General features: G+C 36.5%; 1 protein-coding gene across 6 annotated transcripts in view; it reads right to left on the reverse strand.

The window, feature by feature from the left end:
* Positions 1-12,865, reverse strand: part of MTUS1 (microtubule associated scaffold protein 1) — a 115,933-nt gene that overhangs the window by 58,414 nt on the left and 44,654 nt on the right. For 4 of the 6 annotated variants that reach the window (XM_030271178.4, XM_030271177.4, XM_072928242.1 and 1 more), the window contains 4 exons: positions 8,571-8,753; positions 4,726-4,857; positions 2,731-2,820; positions 1,438-1,485 (listed from right to left, as the gene is read on the reverse strand). In XM_030271178.4, the coding sequence (XP_030127038.4) occupies positions 1,438-1,485; positions 2,731-2,820; positions 4,726-4,857; positions 8,571-8,753 (453 nt within the window). Of the gene's footprint in view, positions 1-1,437; positions 1,486-2,730; positions 2,821-4,725; positions 4,858-7,044; positions 7,375-8,570; positions 8,754-12,865 lie in introns of those variants that run through there. The other 2 variants (XM_030271179.4, XM_072928245.1) reach the window with 2 other exon arrangements.

A 12,865-nucleotide genomic window follows, 5' to 3' on the forward strand; every position in this document is an offset into this window, starting at 1 on the left:
CTACTAAACCAGTAAAACGGGGAGAGAACACTACTTTTCTGGCACTTGCACACTAAATTTTCAAGGAAATAAAGTTATATTTTGAGACTACTGTAAGCAAGCATAAGAGCAATTTACTTTTTCTAGTCCAGACAAGGATTTTATTGCTTATTAGGAGTTTCCTCAATTGAGCTGTTCAAGACACTGCATTGCTAGCTGAATCATCCCCCATGATTATACAATAGACTAGGTTTGAGCTCTTGAAACTCAGCATCAGGCTTTACCTAAACTAACATAGTTCAGCTAAGTATCAATAAAAGCAAAAACAGAACAGGCATTTTGGGCAAAGTCTAACAGAAGCCCTGACTCTTAACAGAAGATATCAAAGCCACAATTAATATGTAGACATTTGACACCCAAGAGAGAAAAGACAAAAGCATTAAATGCATGTTATGACTACAGGAAACGTAAAAAATACTGCCACAGTACCACAGTAACAGGTCAGAACTGATTTGCCCAGTAATTTCAGACCCAAATTTATAACATCTGCTTGGCTACAGCAACTCTTTTAGAAAGACATCTGCTATTTACTCAGGGGACACAGGGCCTTCTGGTCATTTTCAGTATCTCTCAAAAAGGGCTTTTCAATGAGTAATTAATTACAAGTAGCTTTTAATTCAACAAATACACACAGATTCTCAGGAAACTAATTTAGACTGCCAACTCTCTTGTAAAGACCTGGAAACTGCTGCAAGTAGAAGCATCATCTGAAGACTGTTCAGTCTCTTGGCAGATAGAAATTAGCACCAGGTGTCCTGACTGGCACAAACACCAAAAACAAACCCAATATGAAGTCCTTAAAACTCTGCCAGATTTTGAAACGCCATCTGCCACTTAATCAGCTGCGATTTCTCTCTCTGCCATATGAGCAGGCACACACATCAACATGCTCTGATAACTTCAACTTCTTACACAAACGTAGTCTACAGTGATACACACAGACAGCTCACACTGCCAGGTTATCTACAAAGAACATTCCAGAAAAGGAAGGCTATGCAGGATTCCTCCATTTGTTTGGTTTTAGTTTTTTTTTAATGCTGCAACACACGAGTTCATTCATTACTTACTTTGGCTAAAAAGTAAATTTCTTTTTCTTTTTTTTTTTTTTTTTTTGCATACAGTTTAAATCTCCTTACGTTTCACTGGAAACAGAAGAACAGAACAGACTGCACAGCCTAAGATGGGTAGCAAGAAGACAGGAAGTAGAGAAATCCCAGGTAAATAGGTTTTTTTCCATATTCCTTGAAACTAGAGACAGTGATAGTTTACAGAATTATCCACTGTGCATCTATTCTTCCCAGAAAAGAACAAACATATTAATGTAATGTATAAGTTTAAGTTTATACTTAAAATTTGAGTTGCACCACAGAAAAGATAAAATGCACTCAGAAAACTCACCAGGACCAAAACAAGATAGGCTTTGCTGTACATTTCTTCCAGGAGTACCTTCAGAAAGGCAAAAAACAAACAAACAAAAAAATTATACTTCAAGCCAGTAAGGGACAATAGGGATACCTTTTGTTTAAGATCCAAGATTCTTTCTACATAAGCTCCTCAAACTTTGCAATTTCAGCTTCTTTATTCTGATGGCTGATGGCGTGTTCTACAGCAAGATTTAGCATTACAAGAAACTGTTGGAAAATGCAGGAGGCATTCCCAGTTACAATTATCCCAATTACAATTACTGTATTTCGTTTAAGCCAGGCAGCACTGTTTCACTTTACTCATTCAAAGAGGACCACAGACAATGAAAAACTAGCATCTATACTGGCATTATAACATTTTTTTTCTTTCTCTATGCTACAGTTATTTTATTTGTACAGAGAGCAATAAATTAACAACATTCTCAAATGTATTAACAATCAAGTTAGCTATAAATGACAGCACTGAGAAAGTTAACCCACCCTTACTGTATTACTTACAAGTTATGTGAAAATAACCTAAAAACTTTATTATTTTGAAGGATATTGAACGAAAACAGTATTTTGGACTGCTGGGTGTAAGTGCAAAAGTCATGTGCAGAAGTTCATAAAAGGTCTTTTGACAACACCTTTCTGCATGCTTTAGGAATAGTGTGGATCCTATGGCACAGGTTTCCTCAGGAAACAAGCTGCTTTGTAGTACCACTGGACTTGTTTCCCCTGCCTCAGCCTTGTAAATAGAGCTTTGCTCTCAAAGTGAAAATCTGGTCTTACAAAGCTTCTCCAAAGTTTGCATCTGTTCTTTTGAGTCACTCTGACAGAAAGGACCAATTTAATTTGAAGTTAAAGATAAAACAAACATTTGATACAGAAACATAGAATGGAGTAAATATTCTCAACAGGCAGAGCTCACCAGCATGCTCTCACAAGAATATTGCTAAAATTAAACACAAACTTGGCAAAATCTAGTCTACGCTGTCTTGCAAGCATACAACCTTATAAGCAGGTGACAGAACATAATTTAACAGACAGATTAATTATTCTGTATTTTTAGTCCTTATGGGATGCAAGTTTCAAGCAGACAATGGATGTCCCTAAAGCAAATAGGTAAAGAACAGAACCTTACAGAGCCAGTATCCAATTTGGTGAACTGCAAAGAAAATGAGTCAACTATCTCAATTATTCTGAAATCATAAAGCATAGCTGCTCCTTCTCAAGACACAGAAATCCAAGGAAAAGTAAAAAAACTGACAACCCAACAGCTAATTACCTCTAGTCTCACTGGCTTTTCTTGCTAAGTGTAGAGGCCCAGATGATTTTGGTACGCACTGGTTCAGTGAAGCAGACCTGGTCTTGGCTCCTAAAAATAAAAGCTTAGATGAACTTTAAAGTACAACTATTTAAAGTTTTAAAGTAATTAAATACATATCTTACATTTTTACGATTAAGTACAAGATCCACAAATCTATTCAAACACAAAAAGAGAAACCTTCTAGAATGTTTAAGCTGTATTTAAACTTAGCTCTGCTTCTCCAGAACCCACCTTGGAAGAAATAAAAAAGATAATTTTAAAAGCCTTCTAAGCAGGAGAAAACATTAGTAAGGATTTCATTTTAGCACTAAGATCAAGTTACTTAAGTGTTAAACCAGCAGCAAATACAATGCAGCTAAAGAAACACCGGGTGAACCTCCAGAGACCAGATATCAACACTCCCATTCAGAGCAGGGTCACCATTAGGACGAGATCAGCTGACCACGCTTTGGTGTAGATGGGCCTTACAAACCTCCAGGAAGGGTGGTTCTACGGCACCACTGGGCAAGGATGCATCCCCACTCTACAATTTGCAAGCATTTCTGATTGCTACATGATCTGGTGCTACTGAGAAGAGTTTGGCACCATGAGCTTTATAGCTGTCCTTTTTCAAGTTATTGACTGCACCACCTCAACTCCCTCTACCTCTTCTCACTGGACAGGGACCCCAGCCATCTTAAGACTCCACTGAATCTTTCCAGTTTCATAACAACACTCTTGGTCTGGGAAGGCCCCAAAACACAACACTATAGGCCTGGTAACACTGATCTGAAGGGGAACACCAGCTTCCTTTGGCCACACTGCTCCTCCAGGTGCTCAAGGCACACTGCCAGGTCACTGAAGACAATGAGCTATGCATAGTTGTGCTGCATGTGCTGGACCCCGACAGAAAGCATCAGCTTGTCAGAAAGCCATATGATTCGTGTTTGTTTCAAAGCGACTTATAATTTGTGGCAAACTCTGTTTCTTTTCACTGTTTACTCTTTTAAAGCATGTCATTACAGTGAGACATTTGGCAGGCATCTCTTATTTATTCTCCATTATGTCAGATACCAGCTTAAAATTTAAGTCTAATGCAGGAGTACAGCATTTAATTAGGTTTAGCCAAATACAATAACCAGTTCACCACAAAGATGGTCAGAAGCAAGCTGATTACAGCTAGGACTTAGGAAAGAGACACAGCAAGCTTATTTATCTGCTCCCATTATGTCTTTAGTTTTGATCAGAGAATGACTTGTCAGCTGGTGTTTGTGGCTTGAGGGGAAGACACACTGTTGGCCAATCAAGAGTTCCTAGCTCGAACCAAAATAGGAACTTGAACAATGCTTAATACAAAGTCAGGAAGTACATTTAATGTTTCTTTTAGCACAAGATGATAGAACACAATTAATCGTCTTGTCTCCATTAAAGCTTCTAACTCATCCCAAATAGAATACCAAGAAAAAGCAACACGAGAAGTTAAGTTTCTGTGACTCTTCCCTTTGAAAGATGGGAGAATGCCATTGTTCTACAGAAGAAGATACATTCTAACAATATCTTATTCAAAAATATATCCCCATCCTCCAAGGTCCTTTCAGTCTTGAGAAGGGTGAAGACAATACGAAGTCTGCATAAAGACAAGAACAACCATACACTCAGGATAAATTCAGGTATGTCTGTTCTGCAGATTACCAGCGGTGACAAAGCCTGTGCCCTGAATTTTCCAAAGAAAAATAACTCTTTTTAAAGCAACGCAAATCCCATGTAACAAAACCTGCTATGTAGCAAGGTGCATTTAGTCCTGTACCATGCAAAACTGAGCTGTACCACAGCACAGACCTTTCCATTTCCCTGAAATACCTCCATCAATTACGGCAATACAAAGACTATTTTAGCCTTCGTATGAAATCTTACAACACTTGAAGCACCACTGGTGTGATTTTACCTCCTCTGACTACAAACAGACTCATATACCTTTTGGAGTTGACCTCAATGAGTGCAATCTAGGTCTTGGTAGTGCTTTCAAAGGGACAGACCCCGAAGTGCCATTCTGGCAGGCTGGTTTTGAAGGCCATTCTCCATTCCTGATGACTGTGGCACTTGCAGCTGCAAAACAGAATCACAAAAGAATTTGCTCTAGGCATATATAGTTTAGAGAAAATTAAACCATAAGACAAGTCAGTTTTTCCAGAAACTAAATGGCCTTGAAGGAGGTTTGAGTCTATGGTCACAATAGAAATTTTTCCTTAAAAAACAAAAAACTGAAATTTTGGGATACATTGTTTCTGTTGTCCAGCACAAATATGAAAATATTTCTAAATTAAGTACTGATTGAGTAGACTTTTTTTTGGACACTAAAAAATTATGTATACTAACATGTTAAAGAGTAAGAATTCACATAGCATTTACCAGAGACAAGAAAAAATTAACTCACTGTGGAATTGTTTGTCACAACACTGCTTTTCTCTCTAGTCATTGGAAAAAAAAAGGGAGGGGGAATTTTTTGTCATATACTACCAGGTTTGCCTCAGACAAATGTTTTAATGAAACTGTTTTTTTTTTTAAGGCAATGTGAACTACATGTCTAATATTGTTCATTAAGAGATTGAGCATACAGTTTCGAGATTATTTGTCTTTAAACAGACTAGCATAAATCATGTAAGTTACCACAGAAAGAGGATTTCCCTTTAACAAACACATGCAACTGAAGCCATCATCTTTTTTTAAAAAAAAGGAAGTTGGAGCCTCTCTAAACACACAAAAGCTAAATATTGGCCAAAAACTTCTGTACACGAGGAGCAATTTGCATAAGACATCAGCAACACAGTTATTCTGTGGGACTCTGACCCTGATCACATGAGAGAATTAAAAACTATTTTTTTTAGTAAAGCACAAGGCATGAAGCAGTCCTTAACTTTTTTTGCAAATCACTAAACTAAGGATGTTTGCTCAGAGTTCACTGCAAGCAGTTAACAACTGCTTACAAACTAGTGTGCTACTTCCTCTTCTAAATCAGCAGCACACCATGAAAGTAGCACTTTGGGTGTGTGAGCAGCCTTCTGGTGCAGGACTAGTTAGGGAACTGTTCTACCCTATTAAAAATAGTGGAGTCAGCTAACTAGGCTGTGTGCAAGTATCAAAAAAATACTCAAAATGACCCCACAAAAACCTCCCAGGTTTACAGCGTTTGATCACTTTTGGATTCAAATTTGGAGCAGCTACTGCAATCCTGAATAAAGATAGACAGATATGAAGTGATCTCAGCCCAGTAAAGATCTGAAAACTCAACTCATTAGAAGAATTTTAATGAAGTATTGGCTGTACAAAAATGCAGATGCAGGTCAACTGCAAGGATCAGCTTTTTAACTTTTGAAGCAGTATTTACTATATATGTAATTACTCTAATGCAATTAAAATCTGGAATATTTTTTCTTGAACCTCAGAGTTAATAATTTTGGTATGTTCAAAGGACAGCATTTTTAGCTCAACACTAAAACTGAGATTACTATTAAAAAAAAAAATCTGGTTTTCAAAGCTCAAACTGACTGCATACAAAATATGCTTTTAGTAATAACAGCATTTCTGACCTCATGATTTTCAAGCTTCTCAAATAAGAATTAATTTTAGAGAAAAGAATCACAAAGTTCAAGAGCTCATTAGACAAAAACAAACAAACAAACAACAACAATACACCAAGCCCTAATGCTGCCACATGGAGTTACCAATCCAAGGACGTCCCATAACAAAGGGAGCTGACAAAGCAGCAGAAATGCTCCCCTGTAATTTTTTTTCTCTGCTAACAGAAGACAAACTCCAAACAAGCCAAGTGCCTTTTTGATTTAATACTGTTGACAGGATCACAGTAGTTTGTCATATATTTCATGACACACACAACATAAGCCTCCCATTCTGAGCTTTGTGTGTCCCAACAATCTAATAAAAACACTTTAGCTTCACAATTTTTTTCTGAAATTATTACATAGTAGACTAAATGCAAGAATAAAAAACAAGAACAGCACTGTACTTAGCATTAGTAAACAAAGAAAATTCCTTGGTTCTTTCCAAGTTGATTCAGTCAAAAATTTCATTAACATATGAATTACATATAATCTTAGTCATTATACCCACAAATCCTTACTATTAGATATAAATAATTCTCATCAAGTGTAAAAAAAATCCCTAAAGAAAAATAATATCACAGAAAATCAGCAGATCAAAACATTGCATATATTTACCAACCTCCACAAAACAAAATACATGCTTTAGAATAGAAATAAAAGGAATACAACCTACTTCTCTTCCCAGTAAACGTGGCTAACAAAGGAACAATACAAAAGCTGTAGGACCCCACTAGCAGCAATGTCAGTAAGGTAATATCATAGTGGCTTCCTGAGTCAGTCGGTGGTGTTAGTGTAGAATTGAAGAAAATAATAGGAGAAAAATTAGTTTCTGTGCAACTGCGGAGTCCTCCTGGTATAGTCATTTAAAAAAGATCTAAGCAAGCTTAAAGTCTATGAGACTGCAGCCATGTTCGACCTCTCATATTGCTCTTGCTTGGTCTTCGTGAATTGGAGTGGAAAAAATTGTAAGCTTGAAGGCAGTGGACAAAACAGATTACAGCAGCTAGCAAATCAGGCTAAATAAGGAGTCATCTGTTTGGATACTTAATCTGAATACACTCCTTTGTTATGAAGCGATGACCCCTTCCTTTGTTACATGAGGGAGCAGAACGAAGAGAAGACAAAGCTGCTTAGCAACTCCAGATACAGTCCTAAACCTGAACAGCAAAAGTCAACATGGCTGTCACAGTATCAGAACCAATCTCATTACACAGCAAGATGCACATGCATATCTTATTACACATACTCTTATTCATGTTAGCTTTTAGTTTAATGAAGGCAGTACAAGGCGGGGGGAGAAGAATATGAGGAAATGTCGTTATGTGTGCACGCATATGCGCATATATAAACCACAGACGTATGTTAAATCACAGCTCTCTTTTTCAGTCCATTGAAGACAGATTTAAGTGACATCTGGCATAAATAAAAGGTCTTTGCCCAGTCTTCAAGATATAACAGGTGATTAAATAGTAGCAGAATATTTGCATGTACTTATTTAAGTATGCATAGCTGGGGATACTAATATGTCTGACAGTCAGCTGTATGTTATTTGCTTTATACTTTTCCCCCTCCAAACTCCTAAGAACTGCTGTAGAACTTCAAAACAAAGCAAGTCCTGGTATTAATCTCACTAATTTTAATCAAGATTGATTTGGTTAGGTCATGCACCAAAGTTTACGGCTACCTTAGAAATTACAGAAGTCTACCCATACAAAGATTTATCTTCTAAAACAAGTTTCATTTATGTGCCTGTAATTTGATCTACATATTTTGTCCTAAAACTCTGAAAGTAGATATAAACTGATAAAAAAAAAAACATTTACCATCAAAAAACCTGTAACACACTGTTCCAAATATTATGACAAGTAAACCATTCTGTCCAGACATATTACACTACATGTAAACATTAGGAAACTCTTGCTTCAAAAGACATGCTGATTATGTAGTGTTTCAGGATAGAAGAGAAGTTGTACCAAAATCTCTACTCATCAACCCAAAATCCAGGGCTCAAAGCTCTTCCAGACAGTATGTCTCAAAAAGGAAAGTTCCAAGTAAAGAGGCAAAAAGAGTAAGACCTAGAATTAACAAGCAGTAAAGTCAGAATTAACACAGGTACTCCCTTCCAAGAGGATTTTTACTGACAAGTAATTGATGTTGGCTATCAATCAGTTAAGACCCATAACCCTCACATATACTTACAATTAGTGCTGAAAAGACTTTGCTCACTCTGAGCGCTGCTCACTGATGAGAGGCTAGGTGTTCTCTCAAGCACTGATCTTTTGACAGGCACTTTGGATTTGGCAAGGGATTTACCAAAGCTAGTCGACAAGGCTGAAGAATTTGTCACTGAGGCACGCCTCTCTCCTGGCAAAGATCCTACACCTGTCAATTAGAGGGGAAAGAGGAGGGAGAAATAAGAACAAAAGGAGAAGGAAAGAAAGTTAAATGATTGCTTCTTTTACATGTATGCCTACAAATAAAAAATATTTACAGTAAAAAGCCATATAAAATGGCTTAATCTACTTCCTACTGACATGGTAAAAAGTGCTGTAAATGCAGAAAAACAGTTCCAAGGACTTAAAGCCTTAGAAACAAGTCAAGAGCTCAACAGATTTGCCTTCAGTGCAAACATCTGCACATATTAAAAAAGTCTTTCTTTGTGTTTTCCTACCTCACATTATGATTTGCTGTACTGGCAATCCCACAAAAATATAACCTCCATTTCAAAGACAATTTAAGAAAGGATTCTTCTGCTTGGATAGATCCACAACCCCACTCCCCTCTGACAGAACACTCTAAAAGATAATATCCTTTCAAGGAATAAGACAGCGTGAGTGTATCAAATTGCTTTGTACTCATATAATAAATATCCTGAAAACTGAGTAGTTCTACATAACTAGTTTAACAGCACTTCCAACACCAAGTTCTTAATGACCAGCTGGTGCAGAAACATTTTTGTATATTAAGTCTAGTTTTCATTTGAGCTTGTTGAATACAAACACCCAACGGCTAAGTTAATCAAACAGGAAAAGCACCTATACAAGAGATAAGTGTAGGAGGAGCTCACTCTTGAACCACTAACAAAGAAAATACACTTTCCACAAGAAAATCTAAGTTTAGACAAATTAAACTTCTAGTTCATTTCCCGAAAAGCGTGCACCCAGATTAAAATTTCAATAGCTGAGAGAAGTTATACACACACAGACTTCTCTTGCCAGCTCTGAGTTTAATCCTGCCAGCCCCAGTATCAAGATCTTAGTATCAGCTTTCTGAATATGGATAAGGCATTTTCATTTTGTACAAAAACAGAGAAGACAAACTTAGATTTGTTAGAAAATATTTTGTTATTTATTATACGAAAAGCTATCTAAAATATGTTGATTTTTTATGTCACTGCCATTTTCAAGGCTGACAGTTTATATTAAGGGAAAAGAAGCACTACAATGTCTCAGACTTGACATAGAACAATTAAATTTCTATTTAAAGGGAATACCCTTCCCTTTATTCTTGTCACTATAAACAACATTTCAACTTTGCTTATCTAGGAAACTGCTGAAATATGACAAAATTAGCTAGTAATTTCACCTTAAGCAATACTAGTTTTACTACAGGATTTCTACTCCTAAATACTAACAACCAAGAAACCAATTTGCACCAAATGCAGGAAATCATGACATTAAGGGGATTGCATTAAATTTTAGACAAGAAAAACATGCCCAATGTCTGCCTTTCAACAGTAGGTGGTGTGACAGGATTAGGTAACTTGTCTCAAAAATGTCCTGTATCAAGTAGACAAATCCAGGAACAGGACTGGTAAATGAAGGCATGTCCAAGCTACTCTCCTCAGTTCAGATCAATTCGGACACAAAAGAGAAGCCTCACAATATATACTGAACCTGCATTAACATATTACATACTACTGGTCACAGAATATAACACACAAGCTTCAATGAGCAATTAAGCAAGCTTTGCATCATATGTCTCTTCACGGGTGCACTTTTACTAACTGTCATTACTATGCAGAACTCTGATTATGTACATAGCTTTACTGTAGCCTGGTATTAAACCTCTGAGACAAAATTATCAGCCATATTTTAGAATTTTTTGAAAGTTACTGAAAGGGACAATTGAATATATGGAACATGCTAAAGAGCATTCAAGCTTTGTTGTGCTGAGAACACCACAAACCACAAATTCACACTTTTTAAAAACACCTACCTCTGAAACAGCACTCCAGACAACGTAACAGAAATAAATTTATGTGTTTGACCAAAAAAGTTTCTGTCCCATTTGCATGTCACAGAACAAACCTGACAGCTTTATAAAACTTTCCACAATGTTTTCCAAATTTTTCATTCATGAGTCAACATACCAGGAAAATATCTAATCCAAAACAGTCAGAATTCCTTTTGTAAATAGCCTCCTAGTAAAACAAGGTACAAACCCAAACAACTCCCCCCAAAAACAAACAGAAAGAAGTCACTGTACAAACACTGTGTGTTAAGTTTGTATGACTTAGTGAGTTAAAGTTCTACATTACTAAAGGGAGCTAGAGGAACAAATTCATTTTATCAGCTGGATTTGATTACTTAAAGGTGAAGGTAACATGTTTGATTGCTATTGTGCTGGACTCATTCATCCAGGCCAAAACATACAGGAACAAAATCCTGTTTTCTTCAAAGTGATTTTCACTCAAGAGGGGTCAAAGTAAGCATGTGAAAATCTCAGTCCCGTCTAATATAGCATGTTCTCTATACATGATCTGCAGTAAGCCCAACTTCTCTGCAGAGGTTTAATTCAGTGCTCTGAATTCAAACCCATCCACTGAGCATAGCAATCTCTAGGATGCCCAGTTTCAAACACATGACAAACCTTTTCTAAACAGATGACCTTTCCTCTTAGTTTTTCTGCTGCTTGGTACTTTCCTATAATGCTTATATTAAAGTAGTTACTCAAGCACTCAAATGAATTTTTCAAAAGCCCAGCTCAAGGGAGAATTAAAGTCATGACACAAGATGATTAAGCAACTACTCTAGGTATTACTTCAACTAATGGTTTTAAAGGTTTTGTCATAAGTACCATTCCCTAAGAATTAAATGCAAAGGTTTTGAAGACAGAAGCAGGAAGATACGGAATACAAACAAAAGTATTGGAAATGAGCATGAAAGCAGGATATTTAGTCAACCATTATTATAAACAAAACAAGCAGTAGTATCAAAGTAACAGGCTTTCATCAGTTATTTAATCTAGTCACTGAAGTGGGATACCAGAAATACTACATTCCTCTACAGTGAACGAATGAGTTGGCAATTCTTTAGAAAAAAGTCTCCATGCAACAACCATGTTATTTGGACTACGTTAAAGTCTCTCTTGTATTGGAATGGAAATAAGCAAAGAACAAAGCTCATTCTTCAAGAAGCTCTGAAGTCAGCTTTCATATCCTTACTCAAATAATCATCCTTTCATATCAATCCATCATAGATGGTTATTGTCAAGAAAAAGTTAAGGCTTCCTTTAAACAGCACTGGAGCCTAAAAAAACACACACTGACAGAATGTTGACATGAGGCAGACTGTAAAGCCAAATATGTATTCACAAATTCTGAAATTTCATGTCTACCATTTCAACACACATCAACACATTTTACATATAAGGCTGAACACTGAGCAACTGGCATGCACTGAACTACATGGCACCTAGAAATGAGTGGTTGGAAGCCTTTTCCAAACACAAATTTTGGGCACACTAAGTGCAAAAGGAGTTTTTTGAAGGATACTGTTTCTTGTTGCTACTTTTGTTTAAACATAAAGCTAACACTAATAATTGTTTTGGCCTTTCAAGGCCTAATCTGAAAATGTTGAATTTTGGACTTTTGCTTAATGCATTTCTGTTTTTCCCTGCGAGTTTAAAAATCCAAAGGGTTCTGTTTTAAAAATGCTAAACTTCTTAGCTGGTGAAAAAGCCCTGTCTAAGTCTACAGTACAAGGTCTTGATAAACACAGGGAGTAAACCTTCAAGAAAACAGTCTATTTTTTGGCATCTATTGAAAAGTGCAAGTAAATAATGGAAAAACAAACTGGACTTTGGTATTGTTTCCAGAAGACTGATCTTGACATACATGTAAGAATTCTTATGGTTGCCATTTTAAACAATGCAAAGCAGTAGCAATACTAACAGTTTTCTGATGGCTGTAAGCTCCCCAGTTTGCCTGATTAGCCACCCAGCATTATTAACTATACTATCTATTATGCTATACATGTATCAGTGTTCCTTCAAGGAAGGAAGACTGGTTACAGTATGCTTAGTAATTCTAAGGTAATGTTTTTCTAATTATATCTCCCTTTTAAAGTCTCAAATTACTACCAAGATTACCAAAAAGGCAGGACACAGTTACATTATGTTGCTATGAATGCTCAAATGTTCAACATAAACATGGACAAAACCAGGGAATTTCAAGTTATTTCTGGGTCTTGAAATATTTATAGGAGAGAAAT

Source organism: Taeniopygia guttata, chromosome 4 (genome assembly GCF_048771995.1).
Source record: "Taeniopygia guttata chromosome 4, bTaeGut7.mat, whole genome shotgun sequence".
NCBI classification, from domain to species: domain Eukaryota; kingdom Metazoa; phylum Chordata; class Aves; order Passeriformes; family Estrildidae; genus Taeniopygia; species Taeniopygia guttata.